A 25883-nucleotide genomic window follows, 5' to 3' on the forward strand; every position below is an offset into this window, starting at 1 on the left:
CAGTGCACTTGTGTCTGCGCAAATGCTCGTGCACTATAATATATCCTGCGCAGCTGGCTGATCTCCTTATAAAAATACACCCAAAAAACATAGCTTGCCCCGGTCGGGTTCTACATTGTACTAAAAACACTGAAATACCTAAACACTAAATTAAATAATTATTCTTTCCCACTATATATATAGGTACTACTATAATTCTACATTTCAGAAATTATATATAGAATAGCTGTGTTTCTACGTTTCGCCTACAATCCGAGGAAAACTTCTTCCCGCACCCAGATAGTGTACTCCTTTCTCGATCTATTTATAAATGTAATATCTAACACCGAAATATTTTTTCAAAACGCACCAGCAGTTCCTGAGATTAGCGTGTTCAACTATACAAACTTTTTATATTTATTATTAATATAGTTTTGTTTATATAGTTAACAATTTTAATTATTCCTAATTTACACCAGTTCATAGACACCCATTATAATTTGGTACTGCCGCATAAAAACCACCCTTTGTTTGACAGTGGGGGGCATAGTTATATGTAGATAGATCTTCATTCATGGTGCTATGCGGAGGGGAGAGCCGCGTTTTTGCGAAAACAGGTCAGTAGTTCCTAATACTTATGAGCAACTTGTATTAAGCAAAAACTTGTAATTGTAAGCAGCCGTGCGGTGTGGGTTACATTACACAGTAACATATGTTTACACGCTCAGTTCCCCGGTCTCCGTCACGCGTGTCGGACTGCTTTATAGAAAAATCGAACTGTCTGTGTCGTAAGTGTACAAAAGAATATTTTTCGTAAAAGGTGAGTCACCCCGTAACGTCCATATTCCGATGACCTTGCCCGTGTCAGTCGCGGCTCGCGGAGCGTGCGCTAAGCCCGCTCGTCGCCCCGCGCTCCCGAACCGACACCAGAACACTCCCCACCACAGAGCACCACCACTACCGAACCGACCGTCAATCTCACAGCATTAACACAAGAAGATAACAACAATATACATCCACAAAGAAAGTACAGAACCATTCGAATATCCGCGTTCCCTGCCATATGTGATGTGATCCTCGCAAACACAGACCCGTAATGGCTTGTCTCCGCACTGCGCATGTGCGTGCTATCCGACCGATTTAAGATGGACGCGCTACGGACAGTGAAATTGGTGTTGGACCGTCGTTTTCATCTGGCCGGAGTGTAAAGACGTGGGTGGCGACGCAACAACAGGTGTGTAGCTTTCGTAATAAGGATCAAATTTGCGTAGCAATGGGTCGCAGTAGCAGCTTCGTGCTCTAGTCAGTGAATGGATGCGTTTTGTTCATACTAATGTAGCTACGTTTTATTGTAGCTGAGATAAAGTATTGTGTGTTAAAATGTTGTATGTATGTCACTGTTTCAAGGACTTGTTTATTTTCGGTTTCCTAACGTGCTAGATTTGCGATTTCGTCTTCTTTTACCAAAGCAGTTGTAAAAAGTCTAGTTTCTATAGAAGGACCCGTATGTTTATGTTAATGTGTTCTAGTATCTCGAAAACGACTGAATTTCCTAATTAGCAAAGTTGGATTAATTTGCATTTTGATGTTCTTGCTTGTTTAGGTACGTTTCGACGATGTTCGTTTGTCTTATTAAATGAGAGACAAAGAATTTGATACTGGCTATTAAAATAATTTAGTTCTTGTTAAGAATTACTGTTACTTAACTGTTCATTGACACCGGTGACGATTAGGTGCTGTAATTTGACCTTGGTATCATTTGAACTCTGTTATGCAACACTGGCCGAGTATTTATAATTTTATTTATTTATAATTTTAATTATATTTATAATTTATTTCAATTACTTTAGTGATTATGTAAATATGAATAGCTATAGGGTTTTTATGCTGTCTGAAATTTTGACAAAGTCGATTCCAAACATTTATAGTCTAATATTAATATTTATAAAACGGACAATAAAATCATGTTTGTTGTATGGGAGCCCCCCATAATATTTATTTGATTCTAGTTTTCAGTATTTGTTGTTATAGCGGCAACAATAATACATCATCTGTTAGCTATCTAACTATCACGGTTCACGGACAGAGGAGCGAAAACAATAGGTTCCCGTTGTACCCTTTGGGTACAGAACCCTAAAAACAACGTAAAATTTAAGTTATCATAATTTTCACCAAACTTATTACCTAGTTACCGTTATTTTCTTCCTTACCTGGACCTTGAAGATATTTGTATGATTTTTTGTTTTGCTAAGTTATCTCCAGAAGTCTGTTTAGTTAAAAATTACAAGATGATAAGATAAGGCTACGCTAAAAACCTGTTTAGATTTTTTTATGAATGTGTCTGTTTTTTTCCTGCATGAATGTAGTATTTGTAAAGACATATGGGACCTTTTGCATCAATCGACCCCCACCCATTGTGGGTGCAGTGTCAGACTTACCGACTAAAACCCTCCATGTTCCTTCTTAAGCCCTTCTTTTACCAGGGAAACAGGAACTCTTTCGAACAATCTCGTAGCTCTAGCAAGAGTAAAGAGGACTCTTAGCACGGTTTAGACCGTTTTTTTAAGTTAATGAAGTTACGATTAGACAAAATTGGAGGCACAGATAGCATGTCCATAATCGTCTTCATATCGAGTGAGCTGCAGGTTTAAACACTTACAAAGCCCCGGTGTCAGAATTATCCGCCTGATGGCCTCTGGCCTTTAATTGTAACAACGAATGCTAGTTTTTAGCATTTATCGGCTTCACGTGCCCTCCCAGGCACGGGGGTTTAACACCGCCAACTTCCAGATTCCAGGCTCCTTTGCGACAGTTTCTAATACCCGCAAAGCGATTTCGGCCCGTCCCGGGAATCGAGACCTCTCGTACACAACAGTCACGCTATGTGACAAACAGACCAACGAGGCAGCCCATAATGGGAATATACCATTAGGAGCCGCTCCTAATAAAGTTCCTATTACATTAGCACATTCGTGTCAGACTTCTGATGAGTCATACAACCTTCGTTTTACAAGCTATTTCAGTAACTTATTGCTGCGGATAAATTGTAGCTAAATAATAGCCTGACAGAAAATTATTTGCTGAAATTTATTGCCTCGTACCCTGGATACGGCACTCATTAGTTAAGTTTTTTTTATTGCCTTTTGCTTTCCATATCACCTAGTATATCGGGTGTGTCGTTCACAATCACATTAAATCATATCGCATATACTTTATGATATTCTATGGCGAATTGTAAAAGAAATAACCTAATCCATTCAGTGGTTTAACCACAGGAGTCATTTTTCGTTTTTATAATTTACAACATCATGTGTAAAGCAGAGGGTAAAGTTAGGAGTATCGTATGTTTTGATTGATCAGTTGACAGCTGACAGTTTTCAAGGAAGAATTTCAGTTGTTTGTAATAACTGACTTTTATATGGTGTTCTAATTTTTGCACATTTTATTCCATTTACTTTGTTTGAAAAAAATATTTTTTTTTATTTTTACGTATTTTTCTTTTATCTTTGTGTTAATCGACATATATTAACCAGTATATTAACGCATTTCATTTAATGTGATTATGAACGACACACCCGATATAAAGTACTTAAAGTGTACGTAATGGCTTTCAAAGAGATATTTTTGAAATGGAATTTTGGAATGCAATATTTTTAAACAATTTAGTTGAAAATAAAAAGCGTCAAAAAATTCATCCCCATTGCTGTCAACTGGGAGCGTACCCAAGAGGCTGGCAGCGTTACCTCGTTGGATGGCCATGCTGATCTGATCCTTTGTCCGAGGTAATGGCCAGCCTTTTGGTCACGAGAAGCGACGCTTTTTAGATTTAGTTTTTTTTTATTGTTTTTTTTTGTGCTGTAAATATCTACGTAAATATTGTATGATTAAATAAAGAAAAACCAACAGTATGTGCCCCCGTGTGTGCCGTGCCGGGTTACAAGTAAAAAAAAAAAAGTTGAAAATGAATAATAAATTACGTTTAGTTAAAAATTACAAGATGATAAGATAAGGCTACGCTAAAAACCTGTTTAGATTTTTTTATGAATGTGTCTGTTTTTTTCCTGCATGAATGTAGTATTTGTAAAGACATATGGGACCTTTTGCATCAATCGACCCCCACCCATTGTGGGTGCAGCGTGAGGGAGTGTCAGACTTACCGACTAAAACCCTCCATGTTCCTTCTTAAGCCCTTCTTTTACCAGGGAAGCAGGAACTCTTTCTAGTAAAGTAGAGAGGACTCTAAGCACGGTTTGGACCGTTTTTTTAAGTTAATGAAGTTAAGATTAGACAAAATTGGAGGCACAGATAGCATGTCCATAATCGTCTTCATATCGAGTGAGCTGCAGGTTTAAACACTTACAAAGCCCTGGTGTCAGAATTATCTCAAATCCGCCTGATGGCCTCTGGCCTTTAATTGTAACAACGAATGCTACTTTTTAGCATTTATCGGCTTCACGTGCCCTCCCAGGCACGGGGGTTTAACACCGCCGACTTCCAGATTACAGGCTCCTTTGCGACAGTTTCTAATACCCGCAAAGCGATTTCGGCCCGTCCCGGGAATCGAGGCCTCTCGTACACAGCAGTCACGCTATGTGACAAACAGACCAACGAGGCAGCCCATAATGGGAATATACCATTAGGAGCCGCTCCTAATAAAGTTCCTATTACATTAGCACATTCGTGTCAGACTTCTGATGAGTCATACAAACTTCGTTTTACAAGCTATTTCAGTAACTTATTGCTGCGGATAAATTGTAGCTAAATAATAGCCTGACAGAAAATTATTTGCTCAAATTTATTGCCTCGTACCTTGGATACGGCACTCATTAGTTAAGTTTTTTTATTGCCTTTTGCTTTCCATATCACCTAGTATATCGGGTGTGTCGTTCACAATCACATTAAATCATATCGCATATACTTTATGATATTCTATGGCGAATTGTAAAAGAAATAACCTAATCCATTCAGTGGTTTAACCACAGGAGTCATTTTTCGTTTTTATAATTTACAACATCATGTGTAAAGCAGAGGATAAAGTTAGGAGTATCGTATGTTTTGATTGATCAGTTGACAGCTGACAGTTTTCAAGGAAGAATTTCAGTTGTTTGTAATAACTGACTTTTATATGGTGTTCTAATTTTTGCACATTTTTATTCCATTTACTTTGTTTGAAAAAAATATTTTTTTTTATTTTTACGTATTTTTCTTTTATCTTTGTGTTAATCGACATATATTAACCAGTATATTAACGCATTTCATTTAATGTGATTATGAACGACACACCCGATATAAAGTACTTAAAGTGTACGTAATGGCTTTCAAAGAGATATTTTTGAAATGGAATTTTGGAATGCAATATTTTTAAACAATTTAGTTGAAAATAAAAAGCGTCAAAAAATTTCATCCCCATCGCTGTCAACTGGGAGCGTACCCAAGAGGCTGGCAGCATTACCTCGTTGGATGGCCATGCTGATCTGATCCTTTGTCCGAGGTAATGGCCAGCCTTTTGGTCACGAGAAGCGACGCTTTTTAGATTTAGTTATTTTTTTATTGTTTTACTAGGATAGTTTTTTTGTGCTGTAAATATCTATGTAAATATTGTATGATTAAATAAAGAAAAACCAACAGTAAAAAAAAAGTTGGAAATGAATAATAAATTACATCAATTTAATATTGTCTAAAGTGAAACGGTTTTCCATATGGAATTTTCGCGGAACCCTGGAACACTATTTGAGAACCGTTGGAATATTGTATAATATCATTAAAAATTTAACGACCGCTAGAAAACATTATGACCAACAGTAATTATGATAACAGTAGGTGTATTGAAAACATTGTGCAATCCGTACCTAGTCCTATGGTGAGTTATTCCAAATTATTATTTTTTATCATATTTTACCTGATTTAGTAGATTTAAAACATAGTAAATTAATACGGGGACTTGTTAATGAAAAACCATAAGGTACTGACCTGTTTTTTTTATAGTTACCGAAAACCAACTTCGCTAGTTGACAGTTATACCACCTGGAAAGAATACTGGTCTAGTTGTCGCACGCTATTGCTGCGCACAGCGGGATCATTTGATGATTTCCCAAACTAGAAAATCAAAAAAATAGAAACAATTTTATACACATAGTAAAATTGAAATAATTCCCTTTTGAACATCGTCTCGTCTCAAGGTCTCGATAAAAATGTTTATAGAATAAATTAACACTTAGGTATGTTAAAACGATTGAGCTGACCGTCATAACAATTTCAAGTTGTTATGAATAGCACTCAACTCAATAGAAGTTACTTAACATTCATGTTAGCTATTTCCTGCGGCATCACTCGTATAACCAAGGAAGTATTACAGACTTCTAGATAATAATGGCGTCCACGGTCGATTTCGACCACGGCGGGTGTTCTCATATAAGGAGATCAGCCAGCTGCGCAGGACGTATTATAGTGCACGAGCATTTGCGCAGACACAGCACTCACTATTTCTTCACTCTCTGTGCGAGATGGGACGGCAATCCGACACGACCGGAGAGAGATCAGGCGCAGGACCGACATTAACGTGCTCTCTGATGCACGGGACTTCTAGATATTTTTCTATATGAATCTCGTTTATAAACTTCCGCACATGGGAACGTGCATCTGTGAACTCCTGGGGCTCAATTCTGCTAATGTAACAGTGTTGCGATTGGATAACAATTAAATCGCAATAGCAGTTTTAACCTTAGCGGACATTCTGCTACTAATATAAGACCAATCGTATTCCAATGACATGTCATTGGTTTGCCATTGGCACTGGCCATTGGTCTGCCATTTGGTCTATACGGCAGTCGGTAGATGGCTCTACTATATTGCTATCGTAAATCATTAGCAAACAAAATGATTCATTGAATCTCAGAAAAGAATAAAAACGTTTATTTAAAATAAAAATAGCGGAATGCCACATAAGTACGCTTTAATCGTAATTAAGTCGAGATTGGATCTCAGTCGGATGTGAATCGTATGTCGCTTAAGTAAAATTAGTTTGTTTTACTGCTTACAGCTGCTTACTTACTTTTATAAATGATTTAACGATATCAAAACTTAGTTATTAGAAATACAGCATTCAAGATAATTTGGAAGGAAAACATGACCATTCTAAAAAGTCTGTCATCCCAATCGACGTCGTAACTTCTTCGTCTTGCCAGTGTGCTCGGTGCAGGTTGGGTTGGTTTTAAAAGCTTGTCGCGAGATTTAAGTACTGCATATTGAATAGGTACCTTAAAAATAGCTAGTCCGCCATCTTGTATATTTAGCCTTGTTGGGTTTAGGATGACGTCACATAGCTTAACATGCATTGTCATCCAAACTAAATATGTATGCAAAATTTCAGCTCAATCGGTTGAGGGCTAGTGCCTTAAAATTGAGTTGTAAAATTCCACCCGAACACACATAGTTACATACATACATACATACATTGCAAGTTAAATAAAAGCTTGTAAAAAGCTTGTAATAATAAAAATATTTTTAGCAATTGCAACATGCAATAATATTTACATTTAATTTGTTACAAAGTATGTACTTACGAGAACAAAGTTACTTTAAACTTGGTGTAACGTGACTTTTCTTTAGTAGACGTGTTTACTTACATATTTATTGCTATTGTAGTTAAAGGTGTTAAATACACTTTAGATTTTTTCGTAACTTTTCTCTTACTTTTTAACAAACGTTTCTTCAAGTTAAACCATACCATGTTGGGGTCCAAAGCTGATTTCGGAAATGGCGTCTGTTCTCATATAAGGGAGATCAGCCAGCTGCGCAGGACATATTATAGTGCACAAGCATTTGTGCAAACACAGGTGCACTCACTATTCCTTCGATCTCATAGCTCGATGGGCCGGTAATCGGATTCGACACGGCCAGTGAGAGATCACAAACAGGACCGACATTGAGCTGGTTTGTGAGTGTTTCTAAAACCCATAAAACGATTCGGCCTGACCCGGGTATCGAACTAGAGACGTTATTGTGCTTACGAGCACTAGACCAACGAGGCAGTCAAGCCATACCATACCATAAAGAGACCGGCATCCTTTACTTACTTCCTTAACTTTTCATATTAAAGGCGGCCGGTTTGGCAACTGTAATAACACTATTCAACCTTAACTTTACAGCCTTTTTATCGTCCCACTGCTGGGCTGCGGCCTTCTCTCACACGGAGAAGGATTGAGCATTAATCACCACGCTTGCACTTAGAATGTACATACAAACTTAGAAAAGTTGCATTGATTCTTACTCACGCACTCATACTTTAGAGGTTGGTTCTGTACCCACTAGGCCACCAGGACATTTTTTTTACCTTACCATACAACCTTATCGTATGAATAATTTCAATGAGTATTTGTTTTGTATGCGCATAATTTTAAATGTGTTTTTTTTATTGTGTTTGTACTCTGAAGGCTCTGAAACTACTGAAACGATTTGAAAACTTCTTTCACACATTTTAAGCCGATACGGGCAGTAGTTTCAGGTAGCTAGTCTGATGTAAAATGTTATCATTCTACATTACTTATGTTTTAAAACGTTACAACTGCAGTGTGGGTGCACCTTTACAGTAGAAACACTTGACTGTAACTAAATTATTAAACAAACAGACTGCAAGGGTGTATCAAGGTCACCTTCATGGGGTTCACCTTTCACCTAAGTACACAGAAAAACAAAACTTGGAACGACTCCAAAAGATATACAATTGTTATGAAGCTATCAACATTATACCTATACATATACTATCACTAGCTTTTGCCCGCAACTTCGTTCGCGTGGAATAGTGACTACCAGCAGATTTTTGATTTGACCAATAGATGGCGCTATATGTCCGGAATAACTTTTTTTTTATTTATTTTTTAATAAAACCTATCCTATGTCCTTTCTCAAGTTTCAAACTATGTCTGTACCAAATTTCACACAAATCGGTTCAGTAGTTTAGGCGTGAAGAAAAGGCAGACAGACAGACAGACAGATAGAGTCACTTTCGCATTTATAATATTAGTAGGGATTTCTTCATTTCTGACTGCCTCGTTGGTCTAGTGGTCGCAAGCGCGGCTGCTGTTCTCGAGGTCTCGGGTTCGATTCCCGGGTCGGGCCGAAATCGCTTTGTGGGTTTTCTTGAACTTTCACAAAGCAGCCCGTCTGGAAGTTAGTGATTGATACACCCGTGCATCGGAGAGCACGTAAATATCGGTCCTGGTCGGTTTCCGGTCGTGTCGGATTGCCGTCCCATCGGGTTATGAGAGTGAAGGAATAGGGTGCGCAGGTGCACCTGTGTCTGCGCAAATGCTCGTGCACTATAATATGTCCTGCGCATCTGGCTGATCTCCTTAAATGAGAACAGCTGCCGTGGCCGAAATCGGCCGTGGACGCCATTATACTATCATATATTTTGTGAATGTTGGTTACCCTATAATTGGTGACTGCGTAAGTCCTAGTCATAACAAAACTGTATTTTAAGCTTTTTCTACACAGAAGCTATTAACGGCCTTACCTACTACCAAAACTTAAACGTCTGTTGACAAAACGGACCTTATTTCAACGTCATAATCTGTAATTTTTTTAGACAAGTGTTCAACAGACGTTTAAAAGTTTTTGTGGTACGACCATCAGTCTAGTGCTGATAAATACCTTATATACCTAATCTATATAAATTAAAATGAATTGTTGTTCGTTAGTCTGATTAAAACTCGAGAACGGCTGGGCCGATTGAGCTGATTTTGGTTTTAAAATGTTTGTAGAGGTCCAGGGAAGGTTTGGACGATACGAAGTTCGCGGGATTAGCTAGTATATAATATTGCCACGAAAAAACAATTTTCGCAGGCGCTTATACAGTAAAAGGAAAAAAGAAATACTTAGTAGGTTATAATAGGTAATAATAGATAATAGGTAGGTTAGTAATGTAGCGTAATTTTAAGTATATGGAGTGCAAAGAGATTTAATTCTGGGAGAAGGTACCTACACAACCTACCTATATGTTATTGTTATTAGCCTTTTTATCCTCCCACTGCTGGGCACAGGCCTCCTCTCACACGGAGAAGGATTGACGTTAATCACCACGCTTGCTCAATGCGGGTTGGTGATTTCAGACTTTATAGTCCAGGTTCCCTTGAGATATTTTCCTTCACCTTTAATCAGTTCTTGGTGTCCAAGATTTACATACTTAAAAAGTACTTACAAATTTAGGAAAGTTGCATTGGTACTTGCCTGCAATTGAACCCGCGCACTCATACTCGTGAGGTTGATGCTTTACCAACTAGGCCACCACGACTTCAAAGACCAACCGTCTATCTTATAATCAATCCCCGCGGCTGCGCCCGCGTAGAGTTCGGTTATATCGCATTTCCAAGAGAATTCTTCAAAAGTCCGGAATAAAAACTATCCTATGTTCTTTCTCAAGGTCAACTTTATCTCCGTACCAAAGTTTAGACAGGAAAGCGTAAAGGCGCGTACGCACGTACGAACACGAACATAGCGAACACAAACACCAGACCCGAACATTTGGTTCGTACGTATGGACGGCATATTCGAAAGGTGGATTTACATGAAAAGAACATAGAGCTAGAGCTAGAACAAGAGCATTCTTTCGTGGTCTTTTAGTGTAAACAAAAACTCGTATTCAGCGTGTACATCAAACGAACAAAGAGCTAGAGCTAGAACAAGAGAATTCTTTCGTATTTTGTGTAGAGCTGGATCATTGAAGAACGAATGTTTTTTTGCTCATTCGTGTCAATTCTGTGGTTGATACGATAAGATGCAAGAAGCGAGTCCATCTTCTTTTTTACTTCTTCAACATTACATTTCAGTAGTTTTGCAATTTCTTGCCAAGCATCTTGTTTGTAAGTTGTATTTTTATAGTGTTCATACGTCGGATCCCACAGACATCTAAAATTTTGATAGGCTTCTATCATTAGTAAACATTTTTCTTGAGACCAATCCATAATTTAATCGATACAATCGCTAGAACTCAAGAACGCTTTGAAAAGATCACTCAGGGGCGCGAGCACGTTCGAACACGCAAGAACGCTCTAAGTAACTGTTCGCGCGCTCTAGCGGCGTTTACATCAAGCGAGCGAGCATTCTTAGAATATTCCATAGAAACTTTGCGAACGCACTCAGAACAACGAAAGAATGCTCTACGCCTGTTTACACTAAAATAATTTGACATAGTGGGGATAGAATGAGCATTCGCTCGTCTCATGTAAATCCACCTGAACACGAACGCAAACATAGTTCGAGTCGAGTTCGCGAACAACAGTCGTGAACTCTATCTTAGTAGCCATGACGGCGCCGTTGGAAGTGGTCGATTGTGAAGTTATTAAAGCGCTTCGAACACCGTCCATACAACAAGGACAAGGATCGCCGCGAATATGTTTGACGAACAGAGTGTTCGATGTTCGATAGTGGTACGCACGTGCGAACTAAGTTGTTGCATATCATGTAACGCAACAAATTTGTTCGTACGTGCGTACGCGGCTTAACAGACAGACAGAGTTACTTTCGCATTTATAATATTAGTAGGGATAACGGAACCCTTCGTGTGTGAATCCAATTCGCAATTTTCCGATATTTTGTCTTTAACTAAAATATAGCTATATGACAGTTCGGGAGAAATTTCTTATACAACGGATTACACTTATAGATTATTGTTGCTACAGCTTTTGTTTATATTTTTTCAAGGAGAACGTGAGGTCATATAATTGGTTACGCAGCTATTGTTTCAGGGTGGGTACCGACTTAACCGCAGTAAGTCAGTTTTGAAGTCAAACGAAAATCGCTCTTCAGACCATAGACTTAAGGCTTAATTGTGGTTGTAAGCAGTAAATTTGATGTTTTCTGTTTATCGAAATGTTTGGAATCGACTGTTTGGTATAGTGTTGGGATAGGTTGATGTAATGTCTCTTAATAAGTTGGAATTTTATCGTTAAATACACAACTTATTAAAAACTATGGATATGAGCCCGTTCCCTTTACTGTTATTTCTTCTATTGTTAATAATTAATTCTTAACCATAAGGCAAGCACAGTGGTGTCCGTGGACAGATCTTGAAGTGATGAGTCCTACGTGGTTTGAAATCCACGTTATTGGTGGGTTCAGGCTGTAAAATCATCACCGAGTCAGTGATCTCTCTCCGGTCGTGTCGGATTGCCGTGCCATCGGGCTATGCGAGTGAAGGAATAGTGAGTGCACCTGTGTCTGCGCAAATGCTTGTGCACTATAATATGTCCTGCGCAGCTGGCTGATCTCCTTATATGAGAACAGCCGCCATGGCCGACAATCAGCTAGGAGGACATCATCATCATCATACAATGTGGATACGGGCAGTAGTTCCCACGGGACGCGGGTACAACCGTAGAGAATAATATAATTTTTTATTGTACTTCGTACTATCGTACTAATATTACAAATGTGAAAGTTTGTGAGAATGTATGGATGTATGTTTGTTACCCGTTACCGTAACCGTTTTGGTTGAAATTTGGTGTGTAGACATGTGCTATAGTTATCGGCACGGATATTGAGCCCTGACCTTCACCTGCGCAGAAGTGATTTATTGGTATATTGCCTTAAGTGTACAGTGCGCAAAGCGATCCCCACTCTTCCGCCGAGAGCTCAATATCCGTGCCGATAACTATACCCTGGATTAACACAGAAGCTACTTTTTAACAACACGCCTCGCGGGCAAAAGCTAGTACTAATATAATTTAAAAACAAATAAAATAACACTGTCACAGCTGTGGTACTATCGCGGCTGTTTAGCAACGTCACTAGACGAGTGCGCGCACGCACACAGTATCCGGTGACCGCTCCAGCGATCGCTCCAATTAATTGTAACTTTGTGTTCATTACGACTCGCAAAATAAACTGGTGCTCATTAAATTTATGGAATAATTATTAGTTAAAAAACTGTATTAACTCAGTATTGAAAAGTGACTTTAATGTTGTTAAAGTGTGTACTTTTTTTTACTAATGGGTAAATATAATTAAATTTAATTGTTTATGTTGTTCCTACAAAGAAATGCAATTTTTATCACTTAAATATTTTTTATCTTCTTATCAGAATATTTTGTAGATAAAAGTTTCATCATAATATTGTGTTAGTTATCAACTTTTAAGTGGATTTTGTACCCAATTAACTTTATCAAAGTAATAGCTGTTTCCGCGGTTTCACCCGCGTCCTGTGGAAGCTACTTCCCGTACCTGGATAAAATAATAAAATATATAGGAGTGAAAGTTAAGTTATACTTTCTAAGGATATCTTAGGCACCAATGACTGTGTTTCGGATGGCACGTTAAACTGTAGGTCCCGGCTGACATTGAACATCCTCGGCAGTCAAAAGTCAGTAAGTCTGACACCAGTCTAACCAAGGGGTATTGGGTTGCCTGGGTAACTGGGTTGAGGGGGTCAGATAGGGCAGTCGCTTCTTGTAAAGCACTGGTACTTAGCTGAATCCGGTTAGACTGGAAGTCGACCCCAACATAGTTTTGAAAAAGGCTCGGAGGATGATATATGATCAGTATAAAATATTTTTTGACTAAAATCAAACAGACGACATTCCTAGACGTTTGTTTATGCTTCAAAAATAAAAATAATAGGTTATCTGTCATAACATTAAATCAGTAGTGAAAAATTGCCGTCAAGATGAGTCGAACTAGTAATGTAAGCGCTTCTCAAAAAGCTATGCATATGCAATGACGAAAACGAAGAAGAATGCACATCGGTGTTAGAGTAAGTACCTATTTACAAAAAAAAAAAACATCACTCTCATAGCCCGATGGGACGGAAATCCGACACGACCGGAGAGAATCAAATACTTAGGTACCTAAAACAGGTAATAAACATACATTGCACCTAGCTTCAGCCCGCAGCTTCGTCCGCATGGTGTGTTAATAAAAAGCCTATGTGTTAATAACCTACTATATCCCAAATTTCAACTAAAACGGTTCAGCTGTTTTTGCGTGAATGAATAACAAACATACATCCACGCATTCTCACAAACTTTCACATTTAAAATATTAGTAGGAAGTAGGATGAGTGGGATATTTGTAAGATCAGTAAGATAGTAGGATTTTTTCTTCGTGTGTTTTTTGTACTGGATAGAGTGTGACGAGTGACGCAAAGCAGATAATTCGGCTATTATGTCAAATGTGCGTCTCATCGGCTTTGTGACGTGTTACCCGAATGACTCCCTTCCCTTGTCATCACAATCCACAGGATATTACAAACGAGCGCCATATCGTCATGTCCGGCTGTATACATGGACATCTGTTATCATTTCTACTGGCACATTATTCTTCCCATATATACAATTACTGTTTGTTCATTACGACTTACCGAGTTAACCAACATATAGTCTTATCAATTCCAACTAATATCGTTACAAAGAACCATATTTAAAAGATGTATTTTACCCAAAATGAGGAGCCTAAAATGCAATTGTTATTCTTTCCAGATATCGAAGATTTGGAGGTTGGCAACTGATGCCATCACAAATGCAACAGACCGCTGCACATACACACAAGTGCTCGATAATGAAGCCGCCGAGATGTCTCGACGCTTCCCGGCTCCCTGCCACCTGCAATTCTTAAAGCAGATGCGATCCGTGAAGTTCTTCTGCCTAGTCTGCTGCACCAGTTTCGCGTTCTCCCTCCTCTGGGTACAACTCGCTACCAGGCAGGACCAGCCTGTAACTGAGACTCTTATTCAAGAGGCCATTGAGAATGTCGGACGAGATTTCAGATACAAAGATGTGTACAGAAAGACGACTGCCCTCCCTAAAGATTTCAAATATATCTTACTCTGGACAAGTAGTGATTATTCTCCATTTTATTTCTTCGGCCATGGACAAAGAGCTTTCCTCGACAGAAAGTGTTCGGTGATCAAATGCTACGTCACTACTGATAGAAAGTTTTTCGGTGGTGACCTTACTAAGTTCGATGTTATAGCGTTCAACGGACGGACTATGAGGTTGTCAGACTTGCCCCGGTCCCGGTCTAGCAATCAACGTTATATGTACGTTAATTTAGAATCAGCCGATAACTTCCCCGTGTGCCAAGAGCAGTTTGACTCATTCTTTAATTGGACGTCGACTTATAGACTAGATTCCGACATACCAAATCCTTACTTATTGATTCGGGATAGCAAAGGTAAAATCGTGGGTCCAAATCGTAAAGTGCAATGGAAGAAAGACATGGAATCAGTGTATGACGAGTATGCTGGTAGAATAAAGAATAAAACAAAGGCGGCGGCTTGGTTTGTTTCTAACTGTCGTGCCAGGAGCGGTAGGAGGGGTTACGTGAAAGCTCTGGCAAGCGCCTTGAAGACATATGGGCTGACAGTGGATGTGTATGGGAAATGCGGGACCCTGAACTGTCCAAAAAAGGGGCCGGGTAATTGTAAAAGTCTATTGAAGAAAGATTACTTTTTTTATTTGTCTTTGGAGAACTCATTCAGTGAGGACTACGTCACGGAGAAAGTGCTGACTGCGGTGGAGAATGATGTCGTGCCTATCGTGTACGGGGGAGCTGATTATTCAAGGTATGTTTGATGATGTGCAGAGTCTGCACTCTCATATCGGGTGTGTCGTACCTAATTACATTAAATCCTATCACATAAACTTTATGATACCCTATGGCGAATTGTAAAAAAATAACCTAATCCATTCAGTGGTTTAGCCACAGGAATCAGTTTTCGTTTTCATAATTACAACACAACATCATGTGTAAAACAGAGAGAAAGTTGGGAGTATTGAATGTTTTGAGCTGTTAGCTCAAGGGAGAATTTCAATTGTTTTTAATGACTGACGCTTATATGGTGTTCTAATTCTAGAACTAATTCTAGACATGTATTATTATAACCAGTACATTAATGTATTTAGGTACGACACACTCTGTATAGTTATATTGATTCTAATTCAATAATCAGGTTCTGAGAATAGTTGCAAATTTTTTTAGGCAAAAACGGCAAATTTATCACAAGGTCATAGTTTATTTTTACTTTGATAGTTTGATTATTGCTCTACCTGTATTAGGGCCGTAACAGAAAGTCAGTCAGAATATACATTTTGATATGAAAAACAACAAAACAACCGTTCTTCGTAAAACCGTAAAACTTCGTATACAGGGTGTGTTGTTCACAATCACATTAAATCCTATCGCATATACTTTATATTCTATGGCGAATTGTAAGAAAAAGTGGTTTAGCCTCCGGAGTCATTTTTCGTTTTTATAATTTACAACATCATGTGTAAAGCAAGGATAAAGTTAGGAGTACCTATCGAATGTTTTGATCAGTTGACAGCTGTCAGTTTTCAGGGGGAGAATTTCAGTAGTTTGTAATGACTGAATTTTATATGATGTTCTAATTTTCGCACATTTAAAAAAAATAAATCCATTTACTTTGTTTGAAAAAATCTTTTTTTTTACGTATTTTTCTTTTTATTATTATTAAACGGTTTTATTTAGCTTACCCCGTTTGTTCTATTATTTATTATTTATTCTTTCTTGGGTCAAATTTAGAAATTGAAATTTCAGTGCCTTCCTGTTGTCAGATTGATCTGAAATTTGGTACACACCTTTATTTCCGATGACAATACAATATAGTAATATCAATAACATTGTAAATCCAATATGGCCGCCGGCACAAAATGGCGGATTACATATTTTTCCACAACCCCCTCATTATGGGTATCAAATGAAAGGGCTACACAAGTAGAATACTGTCAGCAACCCCAGCGGGGCCCAACAGGGCCAAGGCCCGCCTGGGCTGCGGGATTGTTCGAAAGAGTTACCGTGGCCCTGGTACATAAAAGACCTACGACGAAACATAACTGTTTTTAGTCAGTAAGAGTCTGGCACTCCCTTACCGCTGCTGACCCAGGGAGGGGTCACTTGATGATTTTTGACGTCGTTAAAAAAATAGACTTTTTTAGGGTTCCGTAGCCAAAATGGCAAAAACGGAACCCTTATAGTTTCGTCATGTCCGTCTGTCCGTCTGTCCGTCTGTCCGTCTGTCACAGCCGATTTACTCGGAAACTATAAGTACTACAGTGATGAAATTTGATGGGAATATGTGTTGTATGAACCGCTACAAAAATATGACACTAAATAGTAAAAAAAAGAATTGGGGGTGGGGCCCCCCATACATGTAACTGAGGGATGAAATTTTTTTTTTCGATGTACATACCCGTGTGGGGTATCAATGGAAAGGTCTTTTAAAATGATATAAAGTTTTCTAAAAAACATTTTTCTTAAAGTGAACGGTTTTTGAGATATCAGCTCTCAAAGTCGTAAAAAGTATGTCCCCCCCCCTCTATTTTTATAACTACGGGGTATAAAATTCTAAAAAAAATAGAGGTGATGCATGCTAATTAACTCTTTCAACGATTTTTGGTTTGATCAAAGTATCTCTTATAGTTTTTGAGATAGGTTGATTTAACTGTAATTTACGGAACCCTTCGTGCACGAGTCCGACTCGCACTTGGCCGGTTTTATTTTTAAATAAGATTGTAATAAATTATCAGGTAAGATACCGTGTTATAATGATGCACTAAATGAATAAGATAGAATGAGGAATATTCGGTAGGCATTTTCATTAATTAAATACTAAAAACTAGAAAATAAAAAATCGGTAAAAAAAGTTTTAAGTTAAACGGCTTTATCTTATGTGCACTGAAAACGAGAAAATAAAAAAATTGTTACTTACCTGTCAACCTACGTAGGTGGTCCCGATCATATTAGACTAAAATAAAAACGTGGGGCTCCTCTGAAATCCTATCTATGGCAAAGCATATCTTTATACTTTGGTAGATCATGAGCTCGGCGTTCACGGGTGAAGCCGTTACCGCTGATTATTGATTGTCAAAATCTCCAGTTACGATTATAGTAAGTGGATGCGATCCACACCTATTATACCTCTAGATGAAATTACTACAGCAATAGTTAATGGGCCCCACGTTTTTATTTTAGTCTAATATGATCGGGACCACCTACGTAGGTTGACAGGTAAGTAACAATTTTTTTATTTTCTCGTTTTCAGTGCACATAAGATAAAACCGTTTAACTTAAAAGTTTTTTTACCGATTTTTTTTTCTTTGTGTTAATCGACATATGTATATTAACCAGTATATTAACGCATTTCATTTAATATGATTGTGAACAACACACCTGTGTGTGTTTATGAAACACTCGTGATGGTGAAATTCGCGTATGATTCAGATGATTATTTTCCGTATATTTTTATAATTACTGTTTTTTATCTAAGCGACTTTTATCGCGACAGAGGAGTACAGTGTCTTTAGATACTTACTTGTCCCCCTAATGACTTCATCATCCTCCGAGCCTTTTCCCAACAATGTTGGGGTCGGCTTCCCCTAATGACTTGTGTGTTGAAAAACTGTCAGGTCTTGTGTACCTTACATTTTGTAGGTACACTTATTTGACATCTTACTCCTATCTGGCGATCGCAGACAGTACACTATGCTACCATGTATAAAAAGGGACAAGTATCATGAATTTCATTTTTTCTTACAGATTCCTTCCACCGGGATCTTACATCGACGGCAGAAAGCAACACGTGATGGAATTAGCCGCAACGATCAACCGGCTGATGAATTCTCCCAAAGACTACCTCGAATACTTTAGATGGAAGCCCCATTACACTTACCATGAATCAATAAGCAACGAAAACGTTTGCAACCTATGTGAAGCTCTCCACGACAAGAAAAAAGTACATAATACATCAGTTTACAACGAGTTTAGAAGCTGGTGGCACCCTAATTACAAGTACCGGTGCTCTAAAAGTGGATAGTGATGAAACACCGGCTCGCTCTGAGCAGTGATTGCTTCCAAATAAGAGTATGCCACGATTTGAGCAAAACAAGATTTTCAATCATGACTTTGCTTACCTCGAGGCATTATATTAAATTTAGTGTTGATATGCAAGTTAAAGTAGATTAGTACGCCTCGTTAATGTTAAATATATTTAACTTGTCCTGTTGTTTACTTAAAATTAGGTACTTAAAGGGTTTTTGTTATTATAATAACGGAGTGCGGGACGACTTTCGGCCATGGTAGCTCTCGAGCCTAAGAAGATCTGGCAGCTGCGCATGATATTCTATAATTGGTACTTTTGATTCCCTCACTCTCATAGCCCGATGGGACGACAATCGGTGAGATCGGAAAAAGTTTATATTGTTATAGGTACTGTAGGAAAAATAAATAATGGTGAAATGAAATGGTGGTAGGTAATACCGCATTTTGTGATTGATGTTACTTAGGCTTGATATTATTGTTAAAAATGTTTTATTGGATGAACATTTTGATAATTTAAGTTGTTTGAATCTGGATACAGTTAAAAGCATTTGTTATTCATTTAATTACAATATTTAAATACTTTAGTTAGAGACTCTGATTAGATCTGAACCGTGTTTTTTTTACTTTGTCAACTGGAAAGGACACGTAGGCTTTATTGTTGGCTCCAAAACTTTTAAGAATCACCATTAGTACTGAAAAAAATTACGTCTTCTTGTAAGTTCATCTTTTTCTCATTCTTTCATAGTAAAGTTCACACCAAATTTCATGGCGGCTCAGAATATTGATTTGGAGCCATCAAGCTTGGCGAGAACTGTATTATTGGTAAATCTTATTGTATTCATTGAAAATATCAACATTATCTTCCAAGGCATTCAATTATAATAGTTTGATATTATTCCTATTCATCTAAGTATTAGAACTACGATTAAGTTAATAAGTCAGTGATTTTAGAATAAACAGATTTTAAGAACTTCCATACTTTCGTAGATATTTTTAAGAATTATTTTTTTTGGGTTTTTTAAACTGATTTTGTGTGCCATCATGTAACACGTTATAATCATTTAATACAACGATTTCACCACATTGAAAAAAATATTTTATTGATTTGGTACATTGATCTTTTATTTCAAAATGTTTTATGAAATACATATGTGATGTACAGTTTTCAGTATTTACAATACTGTTTGTGGTGACGGTGGACACACATCTAGTAGAGGCGAGCAAAAACGAACCACGGAGTAAATATGTACAGTTGTGAAGATACATACCAACATTCGTAAAAATGTCACTCATACACGCATGTGCATCAACGAGCGTATCTTCACAATCTATATATAAATGAAACCCGCTTTCCGTTGTCACGACATAACATGAAAACGGCTTGACCGATTTGGCTGAAAATTAGAGGGGAGGTAACTTAGACCCGGGAGAAGGTTTTAGGATAGTTTTTGGTCACCATCCGGCTACGGGACGCGGGTGAAACCGCGGGTGAAAGCTAGTTGTTTATAAGAGAGTATATTTAAACTGTAGGCGAAGGAAATTCTCTTTACGAAATCTTGTTAGCCCACTTCTGCGCGTAGAAAAAGTCAAATCGTCCGAAGAAATGTCAGACGAATTTGGATGATGTCATCAGACTTCTCGCTTTTGTTTTGTGTTCGCTCAAAGCTAGAGTGCTGATTCCAAGTTTTGTAAGTTAAAACTCTTTATACGTAATCATAAATTAGCTGGAATCGGAGATTTGGAACTATAAATCGAATCAGTGATTTGGAATAATAAATCTGCTACAATTGGAGATCTGGAATTATAATTCGCCTAAATAAGGAGTCGTATATTACATCACATGATTTTAATGTTACACCTACTTCAATTACCCGTATAATAATGTTTACTATTTCGCGAGTGACCGCGTTTAACACGACCAAAAGCCGATGACAGCTTTATCAACTAAACAATTTTAAAAGTAAATGCTACGTAATAAAGTTGTATGATAATTTGAGCATCGAAAATGTTAGCTTACAAAACTTGACACTAAGCACTGATGAATTCGTATGTTGTCATGGTCTGCAGATAACGTAGGCCTTGGCAGTCGGGATCACCCAATCAGTGGCTAGCGATCAGTGACCGTCAGGTTTTCTTAGTCCGAGTACTGCTTAACCGGACTTTACCCCCATCAGAAGTTGCAATCAGAAATTTTAACGTAGGCGCTGTCTCTTATAATAAGAAAACTTCTGGAGGCGCAAAAACTCATTTTTTTAATATCTTTGTGTCCGTGACATCGATGTGGTCCAAAATTGAATGCTGGGAGGTGGCAATTAGGTAACAACTCTTGTTAAAAAAACTCAATACTTTTGTGCAATTTCTGCACACTTGAAAAAGTTACACCTTTAGATGTTGATGCTGATTATCTTCAAGACCACGAGGGTAGCAATTGGTAGCAACTAATGGCAGCTGGAAGCAATTAGGTAGTAACTCTCTATATACATTACGGGGGTATCTGACGGTCACGGTGATCACGTACGAATTTGATTATTCCGAATTTTGAATAAGGGAAAGTGATATCTTTTTTTTTTATAAAATCTCAGAAGTAAGTTGAAGACTAGATTTGTAAATCTTGGTAGCTTTAAACTAAGGCACTGCTGGTTAGAATAGAACTTATGTAGGTACTTAAGCATCTCAGCATTTTTATATATATATTTTTTTATTGTAATTTAGGCGGGTATAATGTTCTTATTTGCAATGTCAGCTAAGTAATATTATTATTTTATCAGATAAAATCTCATAATGACTGTTAAATACAGTAAATGTAGGATTTTTAAAGCTTAATTTTCTTTCACATTATGATGGTTTTGTATGTCTGAAGAAGGGGTCAAGAAAAAATGCCATAGATATTATTTTTTAAAATATAGATATAAGTTGCGAAGAATAACTTGCCTTGAATCTCTGAAATCTTCCAAAGAATGTTATACATACGAGTATATTATGTAATATTATAACTATAAGGTATATTATAATTAAGTATGTGTAATCTTATCACTTTTGAAGTTACTTAAACCTTTACTTAATTAAATTGTAAATCATCTTACTACAAAAAAGTTAAACAGGCATTCGACACGTGTTTAAGAAAATTCATATTTTTTGTAGTAAAAATAATAGTGTTTATTTATAAGTTACGAAGTGGTGTTCAAAAAGGCACATAACAACCATTCATAAACATTATCCGTCTTACCACAAAAACTTATAAACGTCAGTTTAACACTTGTCTAAAAAAATGTCAGATTATGACATTGAAATAAGGTCCATTTTGCAGCCACACTTTTTTTAGACAAGTGTTTGACACATGTTTAAGTTTTTGTAGTAAGGCCATTTGGGTCTTACACAATTTTTTCGCGACTTGTATGTTGTGCGTATTTGTAGTATACTTGGCTTTAACATCACGAATGATTTAATGTTATACCTAAGTTAGAATCAGTACAATATCATTCTACAGGTTTGTCGTTCACAATCACATTAAATCCTATCGTTTATATATAGGTACTTCATGATATTCTAATGAGAATTTAAAATAAAAAAACCTAATCCATTCTGTGGTTTAACCTCAGGAATCAAGTTTCGTTTTTAATTTACAACATCGTGTGTAAAGCAGAGATAGTTAGGAGTATCGAATGTTTTGATCAGTTGACAGCTGTCAGTTTTCAAGGGAGAATTTCAGTTGTTTGTAATGACTGACTTTTATATGGTGTTCTAATTTTCGCACATTTTTATTCTAGGTATTTACTTTGTTTGAAAAATGTTTTATATTTTTTTATTTTTACGTATTTTTCTTTGTGTTAATCGACATATATTAACGCATTTCATTTAATGTGATTGTGAACGACACACGCGATATATACTTAATTATTTTTTGTATTTGTATGCCATGGTTAAAAAAATCATTGACCGATAGTTAAAAACCAGGGCATTCAAATTGTAAATTAGACTATAAATAACTCGTAATTATTGTTTATGTTTTTGTCAAAGGTGTTTCTTTAAATAATATGCCAGAGAGTAAGTAATTCTGTGATCCATCACAGGTGACGTGGCTTCTTACCATCAATTTAGATGGCAGATATAAATATATAATCGATAGTCCATACAAAATGCGTGGATTTGACTAAGTTCACCTTTAGTGTAACACATACATTTTGCTAAGTTACTGAAATGCAGCTCTATATGCAAATACTATAGTTGATTTTTTTTAGGTGGGAAATCATAAAATGAACCCTCTCGTGTAAGAGTCTGACACTCCCTCACGTCGTGGGCGTGAGAGAGTGTCAGACTACTGACTAAAACCCACCATGTTCCTTCTTAAGCCTTTTATGTACCAAGGCCGCGGTAACACTTTCGAACAACCCCCCAGCTCCGGTAGGCTCCGGCCGATCACAAGGATCAGGTACTGGTCTGTATTTGTACAAATCTTACGCTGCGTCTACGCTAGGAGAGCCAAGCACTAGCGGAGTACGAACCGAGCACAATTCGTCTAGTGTGGACCAACTTACAAGCCTCTAACGAGCGCGCTGCGAGCATTTCGTTCGTACTCGGCTGCGTTCCGCCTGTTGTCGGTTTTTGACGAACACAAAGGGATTTGCTAACAGTGATCGTTGTAGGTTCGTTGTACGTACACACTTGACGCCGCGAACGACAAGCCAAGAAAGGCTAAGCTTGTACTTCGCTCGTGCGCGGTTCGTCTAGCGTAGACCCGCCTTTACGTTGAAACCCACGCAAAGGCCGTTTGCGCGAGCCATAGGTTATGCGCATGTATATGTAATTGTAATCATTAATAATTAAACGTTCGTTACTTCCATTCGGTAATTCAAACTCCGCCTACTGAAGTCCACTGGACGTGGGCCTTCCCAAAGCGTACCTAGTCCTCCATTTTACACACATTAACTCTAGAACATTATAGTGCGATTTAAACTTCAAAGTCTGAGAATCGTCGTAGAATAATAATTATGGAGCTTTGTTATGTTTTTTGTTCATTTAATTTGTGTTCTTTTTTACCTATAGTTATCGGCACGAATCTTGAGCTCTGACTGCTCTCACTTGCGCAGAAGTAATTTATTGGGTCTCTTTTGTGGTATGAAGTGTGGCGCGGTGGCGGGCTAAAGCGGTGATTGGCCCGCAGTGCATCGCGTCATAGCCGTCACTCGGGATTGGTTCTTTGCTAATAAATCACTTCTGCGCAGATGTAGGTCAGAGCTCAAGATTCGTGCCGGTAACTATAATTTCGTTATTGATTCAGATTTTGAGTCCGGTACGAGTAACTTCCAGCATTAAAAGTATCTCAAACTTTGGTTCCCATGTTGGCCATGAGAAGCATGTATGTATACTGATTATGGATATGTGAAACCCATTGTAGCATAGTCGTGGAAGGACGTCGCAAAAGAATTGACAGTCAATTTAAGTAAAACTCGGTCTTATGCTGATTATTATAAGGTATTCTATTCAGTAAAAGAGTGAATCACCTCAATTATTTAAATAGTGTGGATCTGTGAATTTCATAGATAAAAAAGATTTATTATTCCCCATAATTTCCCTTACAAAAAAATGTTATTAATTTTAGGAACCTTGGTGTAGGAAATGAGAACACAATTGGAACGAAATAACATTTAATTAAGAATGCAATTATTTGAATACATAAAAAACGAATGCAGTTATCGTACTTACTTTTGAAGATGTGCTTATGTAGTTTTTAATTATTAAAAAAAATCGGCCTTTTCTTATTAGACTTAAGGTCGAGGCCAGATTGGGCAGTTTAAAATAATCAGTGTTGTGAAATGTTCGACAGATTTTTCGTAGTCTTCTAAGACAGACTTCCGTAAATGTAAATGATCGGTTGTCTGGGCCGGCCTTAAGTAAAAAATGTAAACAACTTAGTAATAACATGTAAGCTAAGTTTGCTTAAGTAAAGCCTTATCGAATTAATTGTTCAATGAATGTAAGAGTATAGATATGTATTGTAAGAAAATATAATAAATCAAGTTGTTGTATTCATTATTTTGTGAGGTTTATTTTATCCTTTTCCTATTCCATGCATTAGTAAAGGTCCCGAGGCTTGATTCTGCTAATTTTACCTATCGACATACGATTGATATCCAACTAAGATTCAATCGCGAATCAATTACGATTGCAGCGAATGTTGTGCTCCGCTATTTTCGTCTTTTAGCTTTTAACTTTTTTTTTCTTTTTTTTTTCCTTTTCTGTAATTCAATAATGAATCATATTGTCTGCACCGCTAAGGTTAAAACATTGACATTGTTATTAAATTGTCACATTATTAACTTAGCAGAATTGAGCCCCTGGATTCGAAACTATTTTGAGGTGATATCAAACTCTACTCACCACTTTTAATTTGAGGTATTACAGCTAATCATGAAAGTGATCGAAAATCAAACATCCATTGCTTTTCCTTCGCGCAAACTATACTGGATGGGTTTCAATACAACTCGGCAAACTCAGTATATAGCTTACTAGTCGTTTTCCCGCGGTTTCACCCGCGTCCCGTGGGAGCTACTACCCGCACCGGGATAAAATATAGCCTATGTTACTCGCAGATAATATAGCTTTCTAATGGGGAAAGAATATTTAAAATCCGTCCAGTAGTTTTCCTCTTTATATTATTAGTATAGATATGCAAGAATACAATATAGTCTAGTTTTTATCCGGCAGCGGAAGGTAGGTAAGTAATTCCCATGGAACGTTGTCGAAATTACGGAGGATGCTAGTTCAGAATGATGTCCTCCTAGCCGATTATCGGCTACGGCGGCTGTTCTCAAGTAAGAAGATTAGCCAACTGCACAGGACATATCATAGTGCACAAGCATTTGCGCAGACACAGGTGCACTCCCTATTCCTTTACTCTCATGGCCCGATAGGACGGCAATCCGACATGACCGGAGAGAGATCAGGCGCAGGACCGACATTTACGTGCTCTCCGATGCACGGGTGTATCAATCACCAACTTCCAGGCCCAGGGCTACTTTGTGAAAGTCTTCTAAAACCCACAAAGCGATTTCAGCCCGACTCGGGAATCGAAC

General features: G+C 37.6%; 1 protein-coding gene across 5 annotated transcripts; it reads left to right on the forward strand.

Annotated features, from left to right (window-relative positions):
* The first annotated feature begins 657 nt into the window (after positions 1-657).
* Positions 658-24843, forward strand: LOC110376317 (alpha-(1,3)-fucosyltransferase C). Of its 5 annotated transcripts, none has more exons than XM_021334747.3 (3): positions 658-799; positions 14451-15535; positions 18529-24843. In XM_021334747.3, the coding sequence occupies exons 2-3, from the start codon at positions 14544-14546 to the stop codon at positions 18803-18805; spliced, it is 1269 nt and encodes a 422-aa protein (XP_021190422.3). In that variant the 5' UTR covers positions 658-799; positions 14451-14543; the 3' UTR covers positions 18806-24843. The 5 variants fall into 5 exon arrangements, with proteins under 5 accessions (XP_021190422.3, XP_021190421.3, XP_021190420.3 ...); XM_021334746.3 differs by having other exon boundaries at positions 683-1213; XM_021334745.3 differs by lacking the exon at positions 658-799 and adding an exon at positions 12756-12970.
* The last annotated feature ends 1040 nt before the right edge of the window (positions 24844-25883 follow it).

This window comes from Helicoverpa armigera, chromosome 19 (genome assembly GCF_030705265.1).
Source record: "Helicoverpa armigera isolate CAAS_96S chromosome 19, ASM3070526v1, whole genome shotgun sequence".
In the NCBI taxonomy this organism is placed as follows: domain Eukaryota; kingdom Metazoa; phylum Arthropoda; class Insecta; order Lepidoptera; family Noctuidae; genus Helicoverpa; species Helicoverpa armigera.

Coding starts and splice junctions, on each gene's coding strand:
- LOC110376317 (XM_021334743.3), top strand. Junction 15,536..18,528: donor GGGGGAGCTGATTATTCAAG/GTATGTTTGATG, acceptor TTTTTCTTACAG/ATTCCTTCCACCGGGATCTT.